This window comes from Pipra filicauda, unplaced genomic scaffold (assembly GCF_003945595.2).
Source record: "Pipra filicauda isolate LSUMZ 115617 unplaced genomic scaffold, ASM394559v2 scaffold145_size1923396_pilon, whole genome shotgun sequence".
In the NCBI taxonomy this organism is placed as follows: Eukaryota; Metazoa; Chordata; class Aves; order Passeriformes; family Pipridae; genus Pipra; species Pipra filicauda.
Genome location: NW_024103940.1, coordinates 1,801,457 through 1,828,985, shown reverse-complemented (window position 1 = coordinate 1,828,985; position 27,529 = coordinate 1,801,457). Strand labels below are relative to the sequence as shown.

At 36.4% G+C, this 27,529-nt stretch overlaps 1 protein-coding gene across 1 annotated transcript in view; it reads left to right on the top strand.

Moving 5' to 3' along the window:
• The window catches only part of SPRED1 (sprouty related EVH1 domain containing 1), a 64,840-nt gene extending 37,859 nt beyond the window's left edge, over window positions 1–26,981 (top strand). Inside the window, exons 3-6 of the mRNA XM_027716922.2 lie at window positions 7,610–7,778; window positions 8,978–9,027; window positions 16,947–17,105; window positions 21,862–26,981. Coding sequence (XP_027572723.1) covers window positions 7,610–7,778; window positions 8,978–9,027; window positions 16,947–17,105; window positions 21,862–22,521 — 1,038 coding nt within the window. The 3' untranslated portion in view covers window positions 22,522–26,981. The remainder of the gene's footprint in view (window positions 1–7,609; window positions 7,779–8,977; window positions 9,028–16,946; window positions 17,106–21,861) is intronic.
• The last annotated feature ends 548 nt before the right edge of the window (window positions 26,982–27,529 follow it).

Here is a 27,529-nt window from a genome sequence, read left to right as displayed (position 1 = left end):
ATAAATACCATTCTTGTCTAAAAATCTGCTGTTTAAAAACTTAATTGTTTACTTTTAAAATTAGTTTTTAAATTGGCTTTAAAGTTTGAGAAAAGATTGATTTTGGTAAACTGTAATACAAACCTTAGATCATCTTGATGTTTGACCTACAGTTTTTGAGTTTTCTCTCAGCTGAGGCAGGTATGAAGTCTTGCTTATATGGATTCTTCTATCTGATAACATGTCAATTTTTATGTCAATTACAATTTTGGTGCAACAAATTTTTCCCTTTTCTGTGCCCTTTCACTTATATCTATTGTGTTAACTTCATGCAGCTTTAGATGTGAAAAATCACTGTCATCCTGTGGTGTATTGAGGCACAGACTCGGGGGTGAAGCTGAGACAAGTTTGTTGGGGTCGTAGCCCCTTTTATAACCCAACACCAACAGACAAACATACCTTATAAGGTAAAAACTGTGACTGCAGCATCTGATTGGCTGCTAGCTGTCACGGCAGTTGAAACGGCAGGTTTTGGAGTTACAGCTCACTCCTGTAATGAGTTACTCTGTTCTCTGCCATGATCTGGGTTTTTTCCAGGCCCTGTTTCCCACAAATCCCCCTTTTTTATTATTTTTTAAGAAAACTTGTTCAATTGTAAACATCGTAAACATTTCAATACATGTAGTCATCATCGTGGCTGGACTTCGCGAACGAAGATTTGGGAAGGACTCTACCCACATTTGCTACAAGTGCGCTGGTGACTAAAGAGGCCAATGCGAGATAGACAAATCCGGTTACAAAAGGCACAGCAGAAAGACTCCTTGGATGGTATCAGCAAGACACGATTCTTTCAGTGTTGTCTTTTCTCCTCGAGAGTGATCCTGTGTGTTTTCTCAAAAGCATCAGCAGTGTTATAGATGGTGTGTCTCCAGGCCTCCCGATTTGAGGCCAGAGTAGACCAGTTATGTTGATCAACATGGCCAAGGCTGAGATGTTGTTTCAGGGAGTCCTTGTATCTTCTCTTTGGGGCTCCTCTCTTGTGGCAGCCGGTGGCAAGTTCACCATAAAGCAAGATCTTAGGGAGGCGGTGGTCCTTCATTCTGGAGACGTGCCCTGCCCAACACAGCTGTGTTCTCAGCAACATGGCCTCAATACTTGTGACTGCTGTTTGTTCTAGAACAGATGTATTGGTCACATAATCTGACCAGTGGATGTTTAGGATTGTACGGAGGCAGCGTTGATGGAAGCGTTCTAGGAGATGCAGGTGGTGTCGGTAAATGACCCATGATTCGGATCCATATAAAAGAGTAGACAGCACAATGGCTCTGTAAACACTGATCTTTGTACTTTTCTTCAGGTGTTTATTTTGCCAAACTCTTCCGAAGGCACTATATGCCTTTGCTAACCTGTTGTCTATCTCGCCATCATTTTTACCATCCAAGGAGATGAGGCTACCTAGGTAATTAAACTGCTGGACTGATTTGCGCTCTGATTGGCCAATGGTGATATGGGGATGATGGAAGACTTCCTGAGGTGCAGGTTGATAGAGAACTTCTGTCTTCTTTAAGCTGACTTCCAGCCCAAAGAGCTCAGTAGCCTCAGCAAAGCAGGATGTTAAACGCTGCGGAGCTACTTCTGTGTGGGCGACAAGGGCGGCGTCATCAACATAAAGCAGCTCCCGGACAAGATGACTTAAGCTCTTAGTCTGGGCCTTCAGTCGTCTTAGGTTGAATAGGTTTCCATCGGTACAATATTGAATGTAAATACCATCTTCTTCATCGAGGTCTGCCATGGCCCTTTGGAGCATCCTGCTGAAAAAGATTGTGAATAGGGTTGGGGCAAGAACACAGCCTTGTTTCCCACCATTGGTTATTAGAAAGGGCTCAGAAAGTGCGTTGCCATAACTGACTTGGCCGCGCTGATCCTCATGAAGTAAGATGATCATTTTAAGTGTTGCAGTTCGAGGGGTTTCTGGGGGGTCACTGCCGGCCGCTCCGTGAAGGTTTTCAGGGCTGGAATCACCCCCCCGCCGCCCGTCTCTCGTGGCAGGGACAGGCAGCGGAGGTACTTAAGCCAGGAGACAGAGACCACGTAGCACGCAGGGAATCCAGCAGCGGAGAAGAGACTTTATTCAAATTTCCCGCAGCTTATAAGGGCTACTGGGCCAAAGAGGGGAATGGCCATTTGGCTAGCCAATGCAAGGAGACAATATAATAACTATGGCAACACAGAAACCAATGGTAGACAAGTGAGTTAACAACTTCCAAACCCCGGCATCTCACCCTTTCTTATTTTTAATAAAGACAACATTTGTAATTTTCATGGGATTTAACAATGAAGATTTTTTAGTTGAACCTGGGGTAAAAGTTGATATAAAAATGAGAAAGACGATTTTTATTGAACTTGGGAAATCAGGTAACTTTAAAATTTATGTTCCTATTATAAAAAGAGAAATCTCCAAATTAAATTTTACTTGAGTCTGTTTGGGTGACTCTACCCGAGCCTGTTAGGGAGACTTCCAACCCGAGCATATGTGGGTGCTCAACCCGAGCCAGTTAGGGCGGCCTCAACCCTGGTTACTGACGCATCCTAATCAACTAGGCTAGTCCTTGGTTGTGTCAGGAGACCGTTCCACCGCGTATACCCCTTATATAGCTTAAGGCTATGGGGTATATGAGTGAGTGGTTTACCCAAGAGTCTTTCATCTTGGGGACCAAAGTTATCTATTCCAGCTGTGATAACTTTGGGAACCTGTGTGGGGGTTCAGCCCCGAATATCCCCCTCGAGGAATATTCGCCTTTTGAGTGCCTTCTGTGTGTGGAGATTTCTAAATTAATAATAAAGAACAAAAATGTGAATTTGTTATTAAACAACAAGGAAGAAGTAGATCTTAATGTTTAGCATTAAAGTTTGACTAACTGCAAATTATGACATTTCTATGGGTTGGAGATAATACATACATTCCCTGTTCTCAAAGCAAATAGGCATTACTAGGGAAAACTTGTAATTGTTTTTGAAAAACTGCTACAAATACTCTCGAATTGGTTTACATTATAAGACAACATCACTTATTTAAAGAAAGACTTGAAGTAGTTGTTAAAAACTGCAACGTTATCTGAGCTTCGCTGCGGTCAGCTGCTTGCTTCTTTTCCCTCCTCCCCACCTTTTTTTTTTCTTTTTTTTTGGAAGCGGAGTTGGGGGGGGGTGTTGTTGGGTTTTCTTTGTTTTGCTGGTCACAGTGTGCCTGTTAGAAATATGTAAGATGATCATTTTAAGGAACTTGGGGGGACATCCTAAACATTCCAAAATCTGCCATAGACCTTTTCTGCTCACAGTTTTGAAAGCCTTGGTGAGATCAACAAAGGTTACATAGAGACCTTTGTTCTGTTCCCTGCACTTCTCTTGCAGTTGTCTGAGAACAAATACCATGTCTGTGGTACTCCTGTTGGCTCTGAAACCACATTGGCTTTCAGGTAGAATTCCTTCTGCTATAGTGGGTATCAGTCTGTTCAAAAGTATTCTTGCCAGGATTTTGCCAGCAATGGAGAGCAGAGTAATACCATGGTAATTTGAACAGTCTGATTTAATACCTTTCTTCTTATACAAGATGATGATGACTGCATCACGTAGGTCAGATGGTAGTTCACCTAGTTTCCAACAGCGCACCACAAACTCGTGAAATTTAGTATGGACTGCATGGCCCCCATGTTTCCAGACTTAAGGTGGAATTCGATCAACTCCAGCTGCCTTGCCAGTTTTCACCTGCTGTATGGCCTTAAGAGTTTCTCTCATAGTAGGGACAATGTCCAATTCATTCTTCACTGGTTGCTGTGTAATGCACTGAATTGCTGAGTCTTGCATTACATGGCTAGTACTGAAAAGAGTCTGAAAGTGTTCAGACCAACGATTCAGAATGGAGATTTTATGTGTGCGAAGCACCGACCATCTGTGCTGAGTAGAGGGCTTTGGACCTGGTAGGTAGGCCCGTATGCTGTTTTCGAGGCCTCATAGAATCCTCTGTGATCACCTGTATCTGCGAATAATTGAGTTTTTTCAGCTAGATTGAGCTACCACTTGTTCTGGATGTCACAAAGTTTTTGTTGGAGCTTGCTGCTTTTCTTACATGGCAGGATGGCAGTGCAAGGTGTGCTTGGTGAGCAGTTCTCTTCTTCCTCAGCTATTCCTGGATCTCTTGATTGTTTTCATCAAACCAGTCCTTGTTCTTCTTGAAGGAGAACCCTAAGGATTCTTCAGAGGACTGCAGGATGCTATTTGAATATATTGCCAAAGTGTTTCAGGAGAGGAATCTATGGAATGATCTTTGAGCCTAATTTGAAGGTTTGCCTGAAAGCTGTCTCTCCTTGTAGCTGATTGAAGACCGTTAACTTGGAGTCTCCTTCTTGGAATACCACCCCTTTTTGGTTTGAACTTAAGGTTGAAGTTAAGTTTACAGCGCACAAGTCTGTTTGGCATTCTGCACTGGGCATCACGCAGGTATGATGACCATCGCAAACATCTCTCTGTCGCACCAAGACATAATCGATGAGGTGCCAATGCTTGGATCTAGGATGCATCCAGGTTGTCTTCAGACTATTTTTCTGCTGAAAGATTGTGTTGGTGATGGTGAGCTGCTACTCTGCACAGAATTCTGGCAGAAGGCAACCATTATCGTTGCAGTTTCCAATACCATGCTTGCCTAATACTCCTTTCCAGGCTTCCACTGCTCCTTCTGCTTCTGCAGCTCCTCTCCAGAGCTGGCATGAGCTTGCAGAGTCTTAAAAGCTACTCTCCATGTTGTTAATAAAGAGGTTGCCCAAAGTTTGTTATTTAACATGGGATTGGCTTTTGGTGTCCACAACAAGAGATGTTCTAAACTTTCTTCCTTTACTGTTTTCCCATATTTTTTAAGGATTTCAGCAAGGGCTTGCAATACAGCTTCTTGCTGTTTAATTAAAGGAGTTCCCATTTCATTCTCAGCTGCTTACCTTATCGTCCAGCGTAAGATAATTAAGAGCTCTTTTTCGTTGCTTCCTTTCAGCACTTTTTTCTTGTGTTCAGCTGAGCTACACCACCAGAGAAACAGCTACTTTCTTTCATGCCTCACATTGGGTGCCATTTTGTGGTGTATTGAGGCATGGACTCAGGGGTGAAGCTGAGACAGGTTTATTGGGGTTGTAGCCCCTTTTATAACCCAACACCAACAGAACAACAGCCAAACATACATTATAAGGTAAAAACTGTGACCGCAGCATCTCATTGACTGCTACCTGTCACAGCAGTTGAAATGGCAGTTTTTGGAGTTACAGCTCACTCCTCTAATGAGTTGCTCTGTTCTCTGCAAAGGTCTGTTTTTTTCCAGGCCCTATTCCCCACGTTATCCCATCAAATTTGTTATTTCCTTAAGTTGTAAACAATTAATGTTGGATAGGATGTTTGCTTGTTTTGTTAATGATATCTTGTCATATAAAATGTTGTGGGGGCTGGAGATGGGGTGTGTGTGGTACCAGTGTTGCTTTTTGGGTTGGAGGGAGTCAGTTTGGGGGTTTTCTGGTTTGGTTTGGGTATCTTTGGAAATCATAACTTCTACTCAGTAAAATTTTAATCCAGTTATTTATCTCTGGTGGTAAAATTGTCACCAGGTATAAATTTTCAGGATAAAGTAATCTAGATTAATTCCTTTGGGACCAGATGTTCATTGAGGTGCTGTAAAATCAGGCTTGCAGTACTTTTTGTTGATGTTTTGGATGAAAGTGCACACAAAATATAGCATGAAAGCAGTTGGTGTTAATGTATTAGACATCCCACAAAAGAGCTCACAGACCTAGAAAAGGCACTGATATGAGCAATCTTCATTTTTAACTCCTCCTTTGAGGAAGAAGCAAGTTTAAGATCATCCAAAGGAACAAAGAACGATCATTTAACACACCTTAGAACTGCAGCATGACATTTTTCTTTCTGCAGCACCTTTTCCTACACACCTACAGCAAATAGATTCCTTTTTATATTTTCTTATAGGCAGTTTTACCTACATATTGTTGACCATTTAGGGAATTCCAAGTGGAGTAACAAAAATTATTTTAATGCTGAAAGAGTTTATATGTTCAGAAAGACCGTCATCCTTCTAGAGACAGGTAAAAGTCAGCAGTCAATGATTACTGGTGTGGTCTAGGGAGAATAAATAATAAAGAGCAAAAGAAAAACCCTATTTGACTATGTAATAATTAGATATGAAAGGAGAGGAGGAACATAAGGAATATGTAAGAATAACCTAAGTACAGACATATTTTTTTAAAATGTGAGGAGTTTTTTCTCAGTTATATTTATAATTAAATTAATTTTACCACTTCCTGTGAGGAATTTTGTATTTTTTCTCAAAAAGCTGCATATGTAACAAAACTAAACATTAAAGTTCTGAAAGTACATTAATGTTGAAATGATAGAATACTAAAATTTCTCATTCATCTGTCAGTGTAGGTTTTCAGCATCAAATAGTAATACAGAGATAGGTTGTCTTTTTGCAAGCTTTATTATACCTAGCGCTACAAGAGCAGATCAGCGCGTCTCTCTCCATACTTTATTGTTCACATTTGATTTTTTAAAATCGAGAAACACTCAGAGTGTAACAGTGTTGCTTAAAATAATTTTTGCCAGTAAAGTAAATATGCAAATATATTTTTAAAACCAGACTACTTAAAGTGGGGAAATGATGAGGCCTTTTGATACCCAAAGGAAGACTACAAGGAAGATGGAGAGAGACTATTTACAAGAGCATCGACAAGGGGGAATGGCTTCTAATGGAAAGAGGGTAGATTTAGATTAGATATTAGGAAAAAATTCTTTACTGTGAGAATGGTGAGGCACTGGAACAGGTTGTCCAGAGAAGTTGGAACTAAGTGATATTTGAGGTACCTTCCAACCAAAACCATTCTGTGATTCTGTGTGAAGACTGACTTTGCTTCATAATTGAATGTGTATGTCTACCTTTAAAGATTTTGTAGCCAAATAAATCTATTCATTATTCATAGTTACTATTTTTGTTATAGTTGAACATGAGCCATAAATGTATTATTGTCTAGGTGCAGGCAGTAATACATTCATGAAGATTTAGATTTTATTAGTTACAGTTTTTAAAACAATTGTCTTGTTTTATTTTCACTTGTCTAGTAGCCTTTCTAGTAGGAGAAATCTGATGTGGCCTGAAAACAGCATGAAGTTAGTCTAGTGCTCAAAAATTTTATAGAATAAGTATATAAATAAAATTCCCAGTGATACAGTAGAATTTGGTATCAGCACAGTAATGTTTTTTAGGAGATGTGGCCTATTTAATTTGCTGAATATCTACCAAGTTTGTACCGACAGAAGTGCTTGTTGCAGGTATGATATACTTTTATTGGTGAGATTTTCAAATGGAAAGATTGACTTAGTATACGAATAGTGGTTTTAATCCCTACCACCTTATCAGCAACTGATAGTGAATAATTTGGCCATGAAGGAAATTAAGTTTAAAATACATCCTTCTAACAGGAAGAAATTTAAAGAGAGATTTCTATCTGCTCTTATGATGTATGACTACCTTTTGTTCTCAGATATATTGGTTACTGATATCTTTTCCTTCTGTTCTCTTTGGAAGGTGGTCTTGGAATGCACACTAAAGAAAGACCTCGTTTACAACAAAGTTACTCCTACTTTTTACCACTGGAAGATTGATGACAAAAAGTTTGGCCTCACATTTCAGAGTCCTGCTGATGCAAGAGCATTTGATAGAGGTATTCGGAGAGCAGTAGAGGATATTTCTCAAGGTACATATTTCAGGTGAAGGTCTTGGTGGGGCAGAGAGATATTGAGTGTTTACTAAATGAGATGTCAAAGCACTTTATGTAACATCAGTGCTGACAGTATTTAAGAACATGGATTGATCTATAGTATTAACAGTTTTTAATAGCACTTCTGGTATTTCTAAAGTGCCATTCATCCAAGTGTCTTAAATTGTTTTAGAGACACTAATAAGGTGATTTCCTGAAATATCCTTACATAATATAGCATTCTTTTAGACATGAAGAAGTGAAGGAAGCTACACTGTTATATTGTCTCACTTGGATCTTATTCTCAGAAGCTTTTTACAGCTGTTTTGTTCTTAGAGAATAAGCTATGAAGTTGAATGATTTGCAGCCTGTTGAGTTCTCTCTTTATCTGCACATACTTTCAGTTAATAGTGTTGTTTGTTTACTAACAGCTGACAGTGTAGTTCTGAGGACAGGTATTTATGGAACAGTAGAAGAATTTGCTCAAATAGTAATATGGCTAACTGCTTCCAGAGCTTCACTAATGTCATCATCAAGCCTAGATTCTGAGCTGAAAATACGATAAATGTATTGCTGCGTTGTGAGAGGGAGGGAAGAGAAACAGGTGTCTTGAATTGAAAGAACATCTCTTTCAGGCTTGTAAAAAGTAATGTTAGGGATTTAACTTGTCCTCTTAACAAAGGGAGAAACATACTTCTGAAGGGAAATGCTTTTTGACATAGTAGAATGACTTCTTTTGAATTGTGTTGATATCAAGATAATTAGAGAACACAAGAGTAATTTTCTCTCTTAGGGTGTTACAGTTCCAATTTCTGCTGATTTTTAGCAAAATACAGCACAGTGTGCATTCATGCCAACCAAATGTATCTGCCTTTAATTTTCAAAATGCTACATTAAAAGGAACATACTCCCTTGCTTCTGACTGCTGATAACACTTTGAAAATACTTTCACAGGAAGGGTGTGAACAGGAGAGAGCAGTGTGGGTAGGAATACTTAGTATATAAAATATAGAATGTAGAAATGAATGATGCTTACTTAAATCAACTTGAAATACACTGGTTAATAGGTTTTAAAAGGTAAATGAGAATGTTTATATCATCATATTGAAAGATGTATGGACTACTGGAAGCAGTAAGCTCTAAATAAAAAGAAAATAACCTTGTCTACTCTGGTTTTTTTTCTTCTTTCTGTGTAGGTTATCCACCCTCCCAAAATGATGTTGAAGTGGCAGAAGACTGCTTTCAAGTGAGTAAATTTTTAAATGAATTGTGCATTTATTTTTTTTTTTTAGAAATATACTGAACAGATTTTATTCTCATTAGTGAGAATAAGTAAAATAAGAGCAATAGCAAAATTCAGTTAAATTAAATAAACTCCTGAACAGTTATCTACAAGATTTACAGTATTGTCTGTCTTAACCAAAGTAGGCATTATTTAATCAATAGGATGATTAGTCATTTTGAGTTTAATTTTTAAGTTCAGAATGTCTGTTCAGGTTATGTGTCCTCTTTAAATTTATTGGAACTTGAAATATTCTTATGGAAAAAAGAGAGGAATCAGGAATCTTTTTACTTGCATATCCTGTTTGTTTTCTTAGATTTCACTCTGCAGTGATAAGACACTTCATTGTATGGTTAGAGTTAAAAAGATGTTGAGATAAAAGAATCTAGTCCGGACAAGGGCTGAAGTTCAGACAGTTTTTAAAAACACACTGAAGATAATCACTTGTTGAGATTCAAGTTTTTATGGATCCTTATTTGCACTACTCAATTTGACTAATTCAGTTGACTAATTTCTATAGGTCATAATGGCTTAAGAGGTAAAAATTTATGTCCAACCATGCTTCAGAGTTATAGTGCTTGACACAAATACCATATCATATACCATAAGTACTGTGACATTGGTGGGTAGCACTGCCTGGTAATATCCAAGAATCCATGTAATTAAAAAGCCAGGATAAACAAATATTACGAATATCTATATATAGATATAGAGGTAGATATATGTATACACACACACAGAGTAAAAAGCTGTAATATAAGTGAGTAGATCCTCCTCCTGTCTATGTATGCTTGTTATCTCTTCCTTCTTATTTACATTTTTAGGGAAAGCCTTGCCTTATTCACACACATACTCAGTTTTCAGAGTGCAAATATTTAAATTAATATGAAGCTGATAAAGAAACAAGTTGATTCAGGGGTCTTAGTGGCTATTCAGAAAATTGATAGTATTCCTAAGTGGTTTCTTGAGGGAAATAGTTTTGTCATATATGCCAGCATAAATTCTTTATCAGTGTAGATAGATCGAGTGTAGAATCTCTGCAACACAAAATCAAAAAAATTAGCAGCAGATTTAGAAGATATGGGTAAGAATGAAATTACGATAGTAGACTGAGAGTCAAGTATTTAGAAAGGATACTGCAATGCAGTGGCAATGCAGAAATCTCCTGATTTCTTTCCGTTTTATGATAGAAGAACTTTATTTCTTTGTGTGAGTGTTGGCTGTGCAACCACCTGTTGTTCTTTATTTGCAGTGCTTTATTTTAAGGCACTTGAAAGTAAAATTGCTATAAATATTAGATATTTCAGATTAAAAAAAGGAATGAGATTTTTACAGGATGGAGGAAATGTGTGCCAAAGTTAGTTCAGTCCTTAATTAGCTCTTAAAAGACTTGCTTAAACATGCTTTGTTGCAAGGATTAATTATTGAACAATTTCTTCAGGCCTAATGAGATTAGAACAAATGAATTGCCTCTTGATTTTGCTGCCTAGTTATTATATTTCTATATAAGGATGCCAAAATTGAAGCAAATATCTGTGGTTCCTTAGAGTTACAAAATTTGTTGTTGGAAAAGTGGAGAAAAGTGTATTTACAACAACTATTCGATATACACGTGAATATAAATGCATCACCTATTTACGTATCTAAATATAGGTTTTACTTTATATATATTTTTAAAAATAAACACATATATTTTAAAAAATATTCTTTATAAAACAGATGTGTATGTGTATATATACACAATATATATATATTACAGGTACAAACAATCTTATGTGGTACAAACTATCTTTTACGTGGTAGAACCATCTTTTACATTCTAGATATAAAATGTAATTTCACACATTACATTTGGGGATTTGTGCCATGGATAAGTGGCAAGAATTGCTTGCTTTCAAAAGGCAAAAAAGCTAGCCAATATCTCTTACCATATCTCTACCTACCAAAGTAAAATAAGTGATACTAGCATTGCCTATCAATAACAATACGAGAAGAGAGGGGGAAAAAAAGGGCAAGGAAGACTGAACGCACCCTGCTTTAGCAGGTTTATGTATCAGTAGCGAAGCTGTAACTGCAGGGTTATGAATGTCAGTGTAGAAAAGCTGCATTTTAGTTACAGGCACCAGGTCTAGTCACCAAGAATACCTTTGAAATACCAAATACTGTACATTCTCCTTCACATTATTAATTCCTTCCCCTTCCATGATTGATACTGTTGTAAATGAAACTCGATACCCCGGGGTTTTTTAACTGGTGGATAAGACCATTTTTCTTTAAAGATAATGCACTGTGTATTTGAAGAGTCATGTTGACTTCCACTCCCCCACTTCTTGCCTCTATGTAGTGTAAAAGGCCTAATGATTTTTTGTTTTGCTGTTTTATAAGCTCTTTTACCAAGTCTCTAATAGTATTTTTGAGTAAATTTTGGAGTGTATCTATGCAAGGGCATTTTAGAGTGTGGGTAGAATATAAGGGCAGTTTTGCCTATACTGTTCTAGTCAGCAGGAATCCTGTATTTAGTGTATATTTGAAGTATGAATATAGTATGTAGTTTGTACATAAATTTCATTACCATTGTTTTTGATTTTTTTGTAATGAAGATGACCAGTGATGAAGAAAGCTAAACATGCTTCTTAAGTTATTTTATTTGGTGCTACAGAGAGCAAATAAAATGATCCAAGTAAGATCAAAACTGATCTTCTCAGTGATGGTGTTGTGAAACCTCAATGCCTCCTTGTAATAATTATTATTACATTTTATAGAAGTAGCAAGCAGAAACAGTGATTGTCCAGAGGTTGTATGTGCATCTCTTAAATGCAGATCCAAAAACTGAACTCTTGTGCTTTCTAGGCTAGCATTTGGCTTACTATGTTGTATCTTGGGTTACTAGATTTTTTGGGGTTTTATTTACATTTTGTAAATAAAATCAAACAGAGAAAGCATTCTTTTTACTGAAGATCAAATTTATCATTTTAAGAAGACATAGCTTCATTATAGTTTCTTTAGCTGTTCTGAGTTCACAAATAATGTTAGTCTCAGTATTAAAAGAATACAATCAAAGGTTTTCATACTTGCTTCTAATGGTTGCTTAAATTATTACAATTATTATTAGTTGTTTAGTTAATCTATTAGATGTAAATTGCTTATATCATCAAATAAGCCTTAGTCTTACCAGATTAATCTCAAATAGAAGTATACAAATGAGATAATGAAGAGGTATCTGACCTTGTGAAATGTTGGTAAATTGAGCCTGCAAATGTATATATACTTACGTGGAAATATACACTGGGAATTTGTTTTGGTAGGAAGTTTGGATGGTTTTGGTATAAAATGATGCATTTTGAATGTAGTAGATGAGCAGCTTGTTTAAGTCAGTTTACTTGTTTGTTAAAAGATTGGCTTGTATTCTTTCCTCTACCAAATATAAACTTCTTGCTCTAAAACTCATCTAGCTTAACTGAAAAAAAAAGCCATAAAAATCAGAATTTTTTTTCTTAGAAGTAAATCTAATCAATGAAATCTAGAACTCATGCATTTAAAATTATTTTTATGTGGGTTTTGGATCCTGAAGTGCATAAGTCTTGCTTTTGAGAACTGAAAAATAGAGCAGTTGAGTCTTAATTTCTTTCAGGTTTTGTTGATTCAGCCATACTGGTGTTATTTATAGGCTACCAGCACATTTTAACAGTTTTGAAGTAGTAAGAAATGGATCACTTATGCTTTTCAGTTTCTTAGTACTGGCAGAAGAAAACTGTAGACTGATAAATTATAAGCAGAAGAAAAAGTTTGGCTTGTTCTTTCAGAAGTAAGTAAGTTGGGCTTTTTGCTAATACAAAGCTGGAAAAGGCCTGCAGCTTACATCATAAGTGGTTTTGGTGCAGTCAGGAAGGACATTAACAGTTCATATGCCTCTTTGTAAATATGCTATTTAGAGACCTTTTCATAACTGCATTATTTAGTGACCACTCAATTTATTTTGTCTGTAACAAAAGGTTTGAAGAAGTTGTTATTTTTGTATTATTTTTCTAAAATAAATTATGACCTGTGAGGAAATGTGAAATAATTTACCCTTGTTTTTATGGAGAAGACAGTACTACACATGGTAAACCAGTAAAGATTAGCAATATTTAGTGCAGTTAATAAATTGACTAGGCCCAGTTCCTAGAACTAAAAGTAATACTAATTCACATTATCATATGCTAATCATATACTGTGCTAAAATATTTGGGTTTATTAAGTTTTTTTGTTGGAATTGTATTCTAGAAACAGGAGGAATTATATTTTTTCTTCCTCACCCTAACAGCCTCTTTGCATCTAGTGTGCTGTATATATTCAGGTAGAACAGCCTTTGAAGAAAAAAGCATGTCAAATGTCTTATTTTTTACTTCAAACTGTACAAAATATTCGGAGTAATCTAGTTCATATTTCACCCCATGTCAGAAACACATACCTGAAAATAGTAGTTTCTTTGCCAAATATACTGCTCCATCAGTCTTAGAAATAGCTAAAGCAGAAGGAAGTTATTCAGATGTTTTTGAAACCTGTATCATCTAGTCACAATTGAAAAATTAAGGAAAAAACATTTAAACGTTCTTGTGTTGGTTAGCATCAAACAGCAGATTTTCAGGCCTCGTGGGAAGTAAATGCAAGAACTGGGATGCAACGGAAATGTGGTCTCTCATCCATCCTTCTGTGTAATCATTAAACTTACTTAAAGCAGAACATTTTTAACAATGTTTGCAGAACAATGTTGAATTCTCTCCCGGACTTAACTCTGGCAAACTGGGAGAAGTAAGGAGAGAAAATTTGAAGAAGTCTGGTTTTCATTTTCTCTACAGCTGTCATCTGGCTTTGAATTCTGCTGGAGAGCTACAGCTGGAGTCATTTTATTGCTTTACCCAGCATCCTTTTGCCTGTGCGCACAGAAATGTTTTAGTAGTCTTGGAAAAAAAATCAGAGTATCTCTTAGCAACCATAGGACAGTAATTATTATACCAGCAGCTGGGAGCAAACCAGATTTCCGTTGTGCATTGAAAACTGGCGTAGGTTACTTTACAGATGATACTGAATAACCTATGCCAGTACTGTACTCTGCAGGCTGTGGTTAAAGGATATCAAATGTGGGCGGTGTAATTGCTTTGGACAGTAGAAAAGGGGAATATGTGCATCTGTGTTTGTGTGTGATATTCTGTATATTTAATATAACAAGCCTAGTTCTTGTGGAAAACTTTATATGTTTGCTTTTTACTTAAATGGATTTTCAACACAAAAGCCTTTTTGTTTTCTGGGCCTCCTACTTCAGATTGTCAGTGTTTCCATTATAAATGTGGGTTTTCAGGTGTTTATGACCTTATCATAAAACATCAGATTGGAGTAGGAAGTGTTGTTCAATGAAAAGCTTTCTGGATACGAATAAACGTGGTTTGACTGTATCTAAACCACAGTTTAATTAAAAACACAGAATTCATGACGTTCATCTGGCATTTCTGTTGTTCTGCATAGTGAATATTTATTGGCTAAAGAAGATCATAACTGACCTGATTGCTTTTTGGTTTTCATAAATATCAGAAGTTCAGCTATGTCCGCTTACCTATAGTATCTAGGTTGGTAAGCTGAGCATTGTGCTTTCGAAAAGGCTGTCTTATGAGTTCTTGCCTTGCAAAAGATCAGGTGCCTTTCTCTGTCTCCTGCCACCCCGAAATTTGTCCTTGAAGTCAATTAGCTTGAATTGTGATGTTCATTTTGGAATTTTCTAAAAGCATTCTTTGATAATTGCTGTGTGTAGGGCACAAAGGTTTGCTTTAAGAGTACGGTTTGTTTTTCATACATCATTGTCTGGCACTGCTAGTTAGCACTGTAATAGATGATTGTTGCCTGTGTCCTTCATTAGATGAAGCCTTTCTTGACTGCCAGGGGGAGCGCATACGTGTCCTTTTTGCTCTGTAGTGTAGGTAGTTTACTGCTGAAGAAAAAAGGTGTCAGTCACCTGCAGGGACAGGAAATAATGCAGGCTGTTGCAAATCTCACCCAGGGATAAAGACTGGCTTGTGGGTAGTATCTTTTTTCCCTGGGAAGAAAGGAGTAGTAGTTTTTGCAGCTTGCTCCATTCTCCCTAGACCATTCAAATTTATAATAGCAGGGGGAGGGGAGCAAGGGGAAAACAGGGTGCTTATCACTGTGGTTTCTATAAAATGGCTTCTAGCTGTAAGCTTAAATGTTTGTAATAATTTTTAACGTTGTTCAAACCAAAAATAGTTGTAGGCATTTCTTCCTTGTTTTGAATGCAGCTCTTCTGTGGTTTGAACCACTGTTTGGAAGCTTTTTGTCGTTGGGCAATATACCTGCAGGAATGCCTTCTGCTAGGAAGATGTTTGATATTGCACTAATATTTGATGCTTTTTGCTCCTAAAATAAATGTACGTCTATGAAGTCTAACTGCCAGTCATTTCAACATTTCTTTAATACTCCTTTCTCGAGAGTGTTTGACCAGAATATTGAATTTTGACAATAACAGGGTCAGTTGCTTTAGTGTTGTTGTCACGCTCAAGGATCTGCAAAAAGTACTTCTTTCTGAAGTTTTGCCTGTCTTCAAAATTTTTCATGGGAACTTTAACCTGATTGAATGAGCTATTATCTTTCTTGGGGTGTATGCTTTCTAGTATTCATTAAGCTGATCATTAATTAATTACTAAATTTAATGTTTTTCCACTCAGTGCTTTTGAGCAATACATAAATTTTTTAGTGATGTGATGATTTCCTTTCTCCTAAAAATCAGCTACAGACCCGCTACTTCCAGTTTCTCTAGATAGTCTTAGAACTTGATACATTAGGCTTTTACATACATGAGGTGCTAATGTAATCCCAGAATAAGTTCCTTAAGTATTTTGATAAATGAACCTGACAAAACTTTCAGTTTGCCTCTGCCTCAGTAGTTTTCTGCAGTGTTTTTATTCTTCTCCTCTTAATGTTTTCTTGATATATACAAGTCCTTGTAATAAAGCTAGAACATTCTCATTGCTGGAAGTTGGATGATGCCAGAATTTTCTCAGTGCTATCAGATGATGACAGCCAGTTAACTTTACAGCATCTCTCAATACAAACAAAACATCCTACAGTACATTTTTGGCAGCCCAATGGGATTAGTATCAAAATGCTCTGCTGTATCCTAAGTATACCCCAGTCAGTTAAGCTTAAAGAATGAGGACTGTTTGTTTTTCTATTCATTTCAGAAGCTGGATCACCTCACAAGCCAGTGTTCCACCCAAACGTACTTTCTCTTCTTTATTCTAAATGGCACAGGTCCTGCAGATATCTCATTATATGTTGCCACATGGTCTCACTTTTGTATCAAATTGCCTGATATAACCTTAATTTCTTTAAAAGTCAGTCATTAGTTGTTTAATACACACTTGCTGTAATTAGATATTGTTAATTAGTGTATGTTAAAAACTGACTTTCTTGCTTTTAATTTATTAAAAGGTCTGACTAGCTTTTGTCTTATTAGTCTCAGAAGTTTTTTTTTCTCCAGCTGTATTTTTATAAATACTGGCAGCCTCATGGGTGGTTAGAGAAAGCATAATCTCAGAGACTGGGCTAATCTCTGCTTCCTTAAAGAAGTCTGATTTGGCAACTGAGTTCAGAAGGTGTGTATCTGAAGTGCCCAAGTTGTACTCTCTGCAGAGATGAAACTTTGTATTTACCAAGGCTGACTCATAGTAAAGAAAATACTTGCCTACTTCTAAGTGCTTTAAAAATACTTCTATTTTTAGATGCCTCTAACACATTACATAGAATATTAACACATTTATATGTGAACTTGGTGGGTTTGGTGTGGTTTTTGTATAAATGCAAAATCATTTCAAGGGAGTTCTTATATGTTCTAGACTGCTCAAGAAAATACATCAGGTTCATTAATGAAAGATCACCTTTTTCAACATGAAACTGTAGTAACCAGTGAAACCTACAACAGTGCGAATTTAAGGCCTTCAGCATTTGAGGATTTCAACACCAGGAGAGCCTGTTTTCCTAACCAACCTAACCAGGTAAGAATACCAATAAAAGAAGCTGTTCTTATTTGCTTTCTGTATTAATGGCACAGTATGTAGTTTCTGACAAGAAATCACTTTGTTCTAAGTCCCTGTGTGTAGTATTATACTCTCAACTTCTTGAAATTACCAATATAGGCTTTGCAGCTGAAATATTATAGCATTATTATGGCAGAGATAAAGCTTTGTGAAGGTATTTACCTGTGTTTGTATTGCACCAGACCACATTAATAAATCTTTATTTTCTTTGAATTCAGTTTTTGTATTACAGACTTCAGTATCTGCAGCCTTGAAAAGCTGTTAAAAATTTTTCAGAAAATGTTATTTGGCCATGAGCTGTCTTGGTTATACGTATACTAATAATGTTTTGATTAGAAATATTGAAAAGTGTCTTTAAAACTGATTTCTTGGATGCATTGCAAAGTAGTGCACTTCTGCTAAATGTTTTTAGTGAAACATTGCTTATCCTCTCTAACTGCCTATTAAAACTAAAATACTCTATTTTGGTTCACAAAGGAAAAGAATGTATCAGTTATGTATAAAAAGTATTCAGCCACTGGTACAGCTTTTCCTCTAGCACTATACATTTTTCTTTTTTCTAAAGCTCAAAGAATTTGACAGTTTTTGTAGCCTGTAGAAGTAGACTTAACAGTAAGTTGGATAATAATTAATTTGAGGGTCTTATGTCTAGAAGCCTGGGAAGCTTTTATGTCAAGAAGCAAACACATGGGAAGCTCTTAGAATATGTAAATAACAGCAGTCAAAGTAGAATGCAAGTTCAAGTAGTTTTGAAGACTTGTCAGAAATATTTCTGTTCCTTGAAATAGAGCTTTTTAGTACTCTCAGTCATTTTTGCAGAGAAAGATAGGATTGTATTAAAGTCTTGTATCAGCTGCTCTTAAACTGCTTTATTGGGCAAAAGAAGTGAGCAGTATCATCTGGAGAACTAAGTAAAGAGCTCAAAATTTTGAACTTCTGATTTTTAATCATTGATCTACTCCGGTTATCTCTTTGTATAAGTCACCTCATATTTTTGTTTGTTCTGTTCATCAAGAGGTACATATTTTTCCCTCTTCCCATTTACTTGCAAATAGAATTGTAAATATTTTTAGAATAGAATGGATAGGTGATTAGGTTATTGCAGCTAACATGTAATAGCTACAGTAACCAATGATGTATGTGATGTTAGTCTTCACTGAGTTGTAAAGAAAAGTGCAGTAGCTTAAAATACCTGTTTTAAGAGCGTGTATAAAATTGGCTACTGAGTAAATGATAATTTAAGCTGTGGTATACTGGGTAGTTTGTGTCTGTCTAATAGAAATTAAATAGTAATTTTTTTGAAATTACAATGCTCCAATTGAAAACTGCAGTTATGAGAGATTCCATGAAAATTTAAGTAGATGTTTTTTAAAATATTCTTATCATATTTTGTCACCGTCTGCAACTGATATTCCATGCTTTTTGCATGGTCTTGTGGTACACACATTTAGAATATAGGCAAGTCAACAAAACCTCACATTCTGTATATGCACATGCTGCACTGTCTCAGCTAAACTCCATGCATGTGACCAGGTGGCACAGCAAATCTTGAGCTAATTACCTGTTTTGTTTCAATTTTACGTAAATAAGTTTGAACACTCTTACTGTGCTCGTAAGTTGAACAGCTTGAGAAGTGTGCGCTCAAACTAAAGTGATTAATGACAATTCAGATCTTTACCTGTAGTACTTTGGCTATTAGTAGAAAATACTTAAGTCCCTCAGCTTTTCAGCTTCTGATACGTGGATGCATGTTTAACTTAAATTTAGTGTTTTGCGATGATAGATTCAGCTGCTGGTGTCCTCATATTGTGAAGTTGCAAGCTCAGCAAAGACAGGTGTATCTGTTTGGGCAGAAACAGCAAAGGCTACAGTACCAAGCAAGCGACCGTGCCTTGTTTAGAGGTGCATCCCTTCAAGTAAGGTGCAATACTTGTGGGTTCAGGCATGTCAACAAAAATTTTCTCTCTAATTTCCATCTGGCTAATCATGTTCATAATCAGATTTTTTTGTAGAATTTCAGTTTGCTGTAATATTCCTACTCCCTTCCTGCTTCAGCTGGCATACAGAGATGGCATACTGAGTTTTAATTTTGAATGTTTAGAGGACTGTGTCTGTTATTCTCATTGAATTTTGCTGGTATTTGTACTTAACTGAATTTGAATTGTGTATTGTTCTTAAGTTTTCATGTGTTCATGTAGGTCCCATTAAACACCCAACGAGTAAGCACTTCATTTAAATAAAGCTTTTCCAACATTTCTCCAGTTTGCTTGTTTTTCAGCATTTCCCACTTTCTTTCTTAAAAAAATACTTCTCAACATCAGTTGTATAAAGAACGCATAGCGGTGCGTTGTTTGTAACATGTCAATTCTTAAATATTTTTAGGTGTTGGGCTGGGGACTCGAAAAAATTAAATGAGTTCTATGTATATGATGTGTTCTGCTCAAGCAAATAAAAAGCCTTCAAAGGCTGAGGAGAGGTCAGATTTTACAGCTGTTAGCATTTGTAGTGATCTTTAATGGCTATTAGCTGTCTGGGGAATGGGAGGTTGAGGGTGGGTTTTTTTGTTTGAGGTTTTAGGGTTTTTTCCTTTAAACAATGGGTTTTATTTAATGTCTTAAATGTGTGCGTAATATTCTATGTGGACAGTGGGGTAAGGATCCTTTATGCCTGTAACATATGGGATTCTAATGACATTTTTGCTGCTTTTCCCCTTAAATAAATTTATGCTGTAAAGTGCTCAAGAAAGCCAATTAGCCATAGCTATTTATTGGTGCCAAACAATACTCTTCCTCTTGTTTGAAAACAGAGTAGAGTTGAGAAGCACTCTGTTTTTATAAGCAAAGGGGAAGCCTGACTGCTTGTATAGGAGCCAGGGGAAGTATGCAAGAGGAGCAATGTTAGCTAAATAGGATATAACCTTTCTTCTTCTTATATCCTTGAGACCTTGTGGAAGTCCAACTATGTGGCTTAGAGCCACGGGAAAAAAAACATTATTATTGTTAGCATATTCCAGTTGAGAGTCTCAGGGCAAAGCAGCTCTAATTACAGTTCTGTACTTATCACACAAGGATTGCTGAGCAGGGAAGTGATGGTTAGAGCAGGCTACAGATATTCTTACATAATCAGAAGATGGCATATTTTAATAAGTTCGTTCTTCCTCTTTCGCAGCTGCCTTCCCTTCTCCCTCCTCTGTCTCCTACCCCAAAACCAGGACATGCAGACTTCAGTGTAGTAGGACCTTAGGCACGTGAGAAGTAAAATAGAAGTGTTTTAACATCATTTTCAGTAGTTTTCTGTCACACACTGCAACAGATTAGGAACATGCAGTTCAACTGTTGTCCTCGACTTTGGAATGGTGACACATTAATACCCATTAATTTGAGTATTAATAAGGTAAACGCTCCCAAAGCAACCATACTGGTGCCAAAGATGCATTCCCAAATAATTCATGATTCTGGAGACTTTGTAAGGCTAATAGGTTAGGGAGTGGAGATTTTTTTGGTGCTTTCTGTGAGGTGGTTTACAGGCTGTGCACTTGACAGAAGGAGAAGGCAGAATTTGACTTGAAGCCCACTTTTAATCTGTCTCTGATTATAATAGCCCTACAGCGTAGGAAAATAATTGCCTGTCTGTAAGGTAGGAATACTGGGACGTACTGAGACCTTTGCACTGTCTGCTGTTTTCAGGAGCTACTTTCATACACATGCGAAATTTTTATCTTGTCATTATTTGCACCTTTTCTTGCAAGTCACTTGTAATGTGATTTCAGTAACACTTAGTGGCAGTCCACTATCTTACACTTTTATCTAAGGTCTTCAGTATTTCAGTTCAGATGATTCTATGAATTTTGCCACCTTTGACAACTTTTCTATGCCCCCATGCCCTCTCATTGTAAGGCAGAACAAGAACTCTCTCTTATTTCTCTACTGTTTGTTTTGTGCATGTTTAGCACGTTCCTTCTTACCTGCCTTTTAAACTCTTGAATTATAGTCAGTTCATTACAAGCTGAGAATTTAGGAAGTACTTAGGTGTTTGCTAGTGTCCTAAACTAATGAATTTAAGTACTGTAATTGTAGTAATTTAAGTACTGTAATTGGCTAAGGGGAAATGTCTTTAGAAGCTGATGGATCATCATACTGAATATTATTCTTCACATGATAAAATCCTCATTTAGAATGCAGCTTTGAGAATAAGTAACAAATATTGAGTACTCTTGTTATAAAATGGAGAGAGTTCAAAAATTTAAGACAGGAATAAAGGAAAGCTTCTCCTAGATAATACAAAAGTGAATGTATCAGGGAGTTAGTCCTAAAGCAGCAGATCATCGCTGACGTGAAATCAGCACGTTCACGTAAGGCATAATTAATCTGTGGAGTTAATTTCCACCGAAAGATGTCAACACCCTAATTTTGAGCATAATTCAAAGAGCAGCATCAAGTTTTGTGTGGATAGCAAAATGTTCAAAGCTCTTACAAGGTATTGAAAAGCCAGGAAAGAATACTAAAGCTCATAGACCTAATACCATGCAAAAGACTCATTACTGTGGGGAAGTTTGTAAATTGTAATAGTGAGAAAATAAGCTGGATTTTTTTTATTGTCAAGCAGCAATGAAAAAAAGTGTCATTTTTTAATTTTCTAATTTGAGTTTTACATTGTAGGTGGATGTAAATTTGAGACTTCACTGTAGTAAACTTCTCTTACTTTGCCATTTCAGGTCCCACTGAAGTCCATCAGACACGTTAGTTTTCAGGACGAAGATGAAATTGTTAGGATAAACCCTCGTGACATTTTGATACGTCGTTATGCAGACTACAGGCATCCTGACATGTGGAAGAACGACCTGGAGAGGGATGATGCAGACTCAAATATACCATTTTCTAAATCAGACAGTAAAAAATCTGACTATTTATACCCATGTGGGGATGGAACTAAGTTGAATTCCCTGAAAGACTCGAAGAGTTCTGTGGTATTTAAAACTCAGCCTTCCTCATCAAAATTTAAAAACTCAAAAAGAAGAAAAGAGGATGGTGAGCGTTCCCGCTGTATATACTGCCAGGAAAGGTTTAATCATGAAGATAATGGCAGAGGAAAATGTCAAGATGCGCCAGATCCTATTAAAAGATGTATCTACCAAGTTAGTTGCATGCTTTGCGCAGAGAGCATGCTGTATCACTGCATGTCAGACTCTGAAGGAGATTTCTCTGATCCTTGCTCGTGTGACACTAGTGATGACAAGTTCTGCTTACGCTGGTTAGCACTGGTGGCACTCTCTTTCATTGCTCCATGTATGTGCTGCTACCTCCCCTTGAGAGCATGCCATCACTGTGGTGAGGTGTGTGGGTGCTGTGGAGGAAAGCATAAAGCTGCGGGATGAATCAGTCTTGTGCCAAACAGAGCTGAAAAATCTTTGTTTCCAGGAAGCATCTAACTTGGATTTGTGGAAGCTTTTTGGCAAGCTGAAGGGAATCTTCTTTCACATAAGAGATGCTTGATGTGGAGGAAGCAACAAGACTTGTCAGACCTTGGCATTTTACAAGTGGTAGCCACGCCTAACTATTTCCTTTGAGTGCGTGGCATTTGTTGCGAGTTGTGAAGGAGATCTTGCAAAGGAAAGCCTGTTCTTATTATTGGCTATAAAATGAGTATATAAACTATGATTATACTAAAAGAGATTAACTTTTGCCACTTTGTACATTCATGGTTTAGGTGAGGGGGCTCTTTTAAAAGGATTAAACTTACCTGATGGGAAATTTTAACTAAAAGTGCACTAGTGACAGTTGATTTAAGATTAAGAAAAGTTAATACTTGGCAAATGAGAAATAAAACTGATTTTAAGTGCAACTAAATCACTTATTAATAGTTTTTTGGAAGCGACTTTATGTATAAATAACAAATGTTTATATTTAACTAAATGTGTAAGGTACGAATTATTACATGTTAAACTTTCCTTCCCTCCGATATAGTAGGTATGGACCATATCTACTGTCACATTCCATGGTAGTATTTTAAATATTTAATTAGTTAATTTAGTTGCATTTTTATTCCAGATGGACGAATTGATATTTTCAGTCCTGGTTCCCTTCAGCTACAGTTTGTGTTGAATTGTATCCATACATTCTGATAATCTAAAAACCTTTAAAATATTAATTATTCTAGTCTCAAGTGACCAATATTTTTTGTTAAGCACAGATGTAATTGTCTAAAATGTTCTTGTTAGAACATAACATTTATTTTTATATATAAATGACTTTGATTTCAACATAATAGCAAAAAGGACGTTGTTTCTGTTGTTCAACCAGCAAGTTGTTTTCTTTTGGGGTGTCCTCCAAAAATATTTTCTTGCATATTCAGATGTTCATTAAGCAAAAGGTACATTAAGGCAGTTGTAACAAATTGTCATCAGTGTTCTTGTTTATCCTTCTGTTAAACTAGGATCCTGTTCAGCTGTTTATCAAGTACTATGATTAAAACAAAAGATTAATAACAAAAGTGAAATTGTTCTCATTATTTTGAACCACAACTTTTTCTAATTTGAATGGGCAAGAACAAAAGTACTGTGTGTTTTGTTCAAAAACAACAACAAAAGACTTAGCTTGAGAAATAAATTACAGCCTAGGCAAAACTGAGTGAACTTCTTAATTGGGAACTTTCAAGGCGGCGGTGGGGGAGTGGTGGTGGAGAGTGAGAGAGCATGTGTATGTGTGTGTATGCACGGTGATATATTGTGTATGATATTTCTTATGGTTTTGTACTTACTAAGTCTTTAACTTTCAGGTAAGAATTAACTAATTAACCCATAGAGAATTTTTTTAAAACATTATGTGTTTTGCTCTGTTATGAAGTAACAAACATGTTACTTCTTGTTAAAGACGTACAACACTAAAAACAGTCATAATTTATCAGTGAAGGTGCCTATTTGACATCTTGGCTGGAGTGGGACAGACTCTCCTCAGTATACCCTTGTTATTAAACAAACAACCTAATTGAGTCATTTTAAAAGATGCACATGACTTACTTTTCTCACTTCTATGCATTTTTTTCAGTATATTTTGTGTAATTTTTTTCTGCCTGTACCAGTCCCCTTAATTTTCCTTTGTAGCCCAGAAGTAAAATGAGCAAATGTAAATAACTTTATCTCTCTGTAAAATACTTTTTGAAAGAAAACATTTATATTTATATTACAGCTTGAATTGGCCACCTTGTGTATATAGATCATCTGAAAGTACTATTTCACATTGAAAAAGAAGACAAATATCTTGATAACTATAGAAGTTACAGAAGAGCTTCTAGTTTTGTATTAAGAGTTGATTGGATGACTCAAGTCCAAGAATATGATACGGTAGCAGCAGTCTTGGTTTTTACTGTTTATATATTTGAAAGCTGCTACTCTGGTTGGTTTTCATGCTTCACACATTTTCAGCTAAACTTGGTTGCCTAGAATAGACTGTTAACTTTAAAAACAACTTTCATTAAAAAAAAAGGTGATGTTTTCCTAGTGAATGAGAGGAATTTATAATTTCTGAATGCTGGGTTCCTCATTCAAGGTGGAGAGGTATGAACAACCTAAGAAAAGAACTTGCTGGCTGTATAGAAAAATACTATATAATCGTATTATGTATATACTTCAGAAAGAAATTAGTTTAACAGTTTCCTCTGAGCACTATACAACACAGTGAAACTCCTGGTCCTGTACTGTATTTTATATGAAACATATATGCTTTAATATTTTTATTGAATGTGTGCATTAATATTTTTACCTTGCATTTAACCACTTTGCTGCTAAAATGTTTTCACCTTTTGCTTTTCTCTTTGAAGAATTGCTTCATCTAAAAAAGAGTTACTGAACGGACGTATGCTCACTTGTTCTTGTGCTGGAAGTGTCAGCCTGCATGCCTGGTTTGAGAGCAACTAACTGAATGCAAAGCTACAAGATTACAAAAGGGTTGGTTTTAGTAGCCTGCATGTGTACCTTTTCTTCTGGTTTTAAGAATCTTTACCCACTGTTGTATTTGGGAGAGAAGTAGTGGAAGGTGGACATATGGCAAACCCATTCCAGAAAAGGCGGCTACATCTGCGTATCTTTTGTTTTTGGTGACATGTTACATTTATCCTATCTCTTCTGAAATACTTTCTTAAGCATTTGGAAAGAGAGGAATTTCTTCCCCAATCCATACTCTTCCTCTTGCTTTTAATGTCAGAGTTGTAGTTTGTCAGCCATGGAGTAGCAGAGCTTTGTGCTGCTTGGAGGGGACCCCAGCCTTTGGAAACCGTCACTGAATGTTAAGTCCCTCGCTTGTTGAAAGGGTTACCGTGAAAATTAAGTATTTCCCCTTGAAAGTGCGGAAAGAAGTTAAATGACAGCAGCACTCGTGCACCATCTACTGGGGGAAAAGTGACGTTCAGGCGCGGTATTGGATTAAATCGTCATTTAACTGGCCACTGGTGCACGATTAAGTTACACAAATATGTTACGCTTTAGTTATGAATTTACAGGATTGTAATTTGGAATCTTACTGTGATTTCTTATCTCATCATGCTTCTTAAGTGCCATTATTAACACTGAAGTACAAATCCTTTAACCATATATTTTGTTAGGTTTAAAATAGTTACAATGGCCTGTTACGCAGGAGCATAAAAATCAGAAATGAAATTAAAATTCTTTTGATTCTGTCACTGAGTTTATAAGAAATATTTTTTTTATTCTTATCTATTTTCCCTCTTGAAGTTCTTCCCACAGCAAAGTGATGGAGCTTTGATGTTCACACGGAGGGAATCTGGCCTTTTGGTTTGTGATATAAATCAAGCTTTGAGTATGCACAGGTGGGTGCGTGCACTCACATATGCAATTCAGTAGCTGCGAAAAGTATATCTACAGTTGTGTGCACAGTTAAAGCAATATTTGATAATATCCTACAATTATTATGGTAACTATTTAGTAAACAGCAGCAAATGCTGGCATAAAACTCTTCCAGAGCTTAAGGAAGGGATGTTCCAAACAGTCTTAACCAATGCAGTTTCCTCTAGAGAAGGAAAGGTATTTTGAAGAATGCCTTAATTGTGGTTGTTGGAATATAACATTCCCATTTTGGATGAGTTCTCTTCAGAATGATCTGTCCATGTGTACCTGGAGGATAATGTTGAACTCCTATGTAAATAATGCCCAGGTTTAAATGAGACTTTAAATCTTCTCTGAGCTTATGGCACAGTGTGCAGCCAGTACAGCTATACATTCTTATTAGTAAAATGAAGATCAGGCTCAGGGCTGGCAATGAAAACAAGAACTTTAAAAAGATGCCTTATGGTACTGTTAGTCCAGCAGTGGATAAAACTTCTGTTTCCTTTGGTGCACTGATGAAAAAAAAAGAGGGGTTGGGGGGCTTGTTTGGGTTTCGTTTTGGGGGTTTTCTTCCCTGAAGGTTTCTCTCTCTTAATTGCAAAAGTTGTGGTTCGTTAAAGAAATCAAACATTTGGTGAAGAAGCAGCCTTCATGTTCAAAGCTGCAGTATAAGCTGTACATGGTTTTCCTTCTTTTGCTTGGTGCCATTTGCTTTCCACCCTAATGACCTCAAAGTGCCTCATGTGTATATTGTTTCCATTAAACCTCAACTGCTATTTGTTTCTAGTAATTGATGTATAATTTAGGTAACTCATCCCATAGGTGTTTCCTTTATGAATATAGCTTGTTACTTTGAGTATATAATGTAAATATGTCTTTAAGTTTGTAACTGGTTTGTTACATCATATCCTTGTAAGTTGACATAGCAGATAACACCATAAAAATTGTTTTAATGTTTTTTCTTGTAATTACCTGATTAAAACTATCTTAAAAATGAAGCAGCTAACATGTTTTTTCCATTCTGTGCTGGGATTACTCTGAACAGTGCATATGAAATAAAACATTGCAGCTCAAGAACAGAACAAAAAGAAGTAAATAGAAGTATTACTTTCAAGCTCCAGCATCTTCCATCATAAGAACCACTTAATAGCTGCTATCATGTTTTAAAGAAAAATGTGCTTATACCAGCTTGCTTTTTATCTACAGCAGTACTTGTCCTTGACATCATGCTATGGAGGTCAAGATTTCTTTTATAAACCATATATATATAAGTTCCCACTCGACCCCACCACAAAAATGTGTATCTGAATATAATACTAAGCTTTGTGTAAGTTAAAGAATTAGATATACACCAGAAAACAAAGCAAAACTAATTATTCCATGAAGAAAAATGAACAAGTAGAAACTGTGAGGCTGTAATTTGAAAGCTCAGTGGTCAGGGTTTACGATGGATTATTCTAAATTGAAATGTATTTGCCTCTGGGTTTTGCAGATGTTTTATTATTGGTTACAGCCAATAGAGTAATTCTCACTGTTCATTTGATAA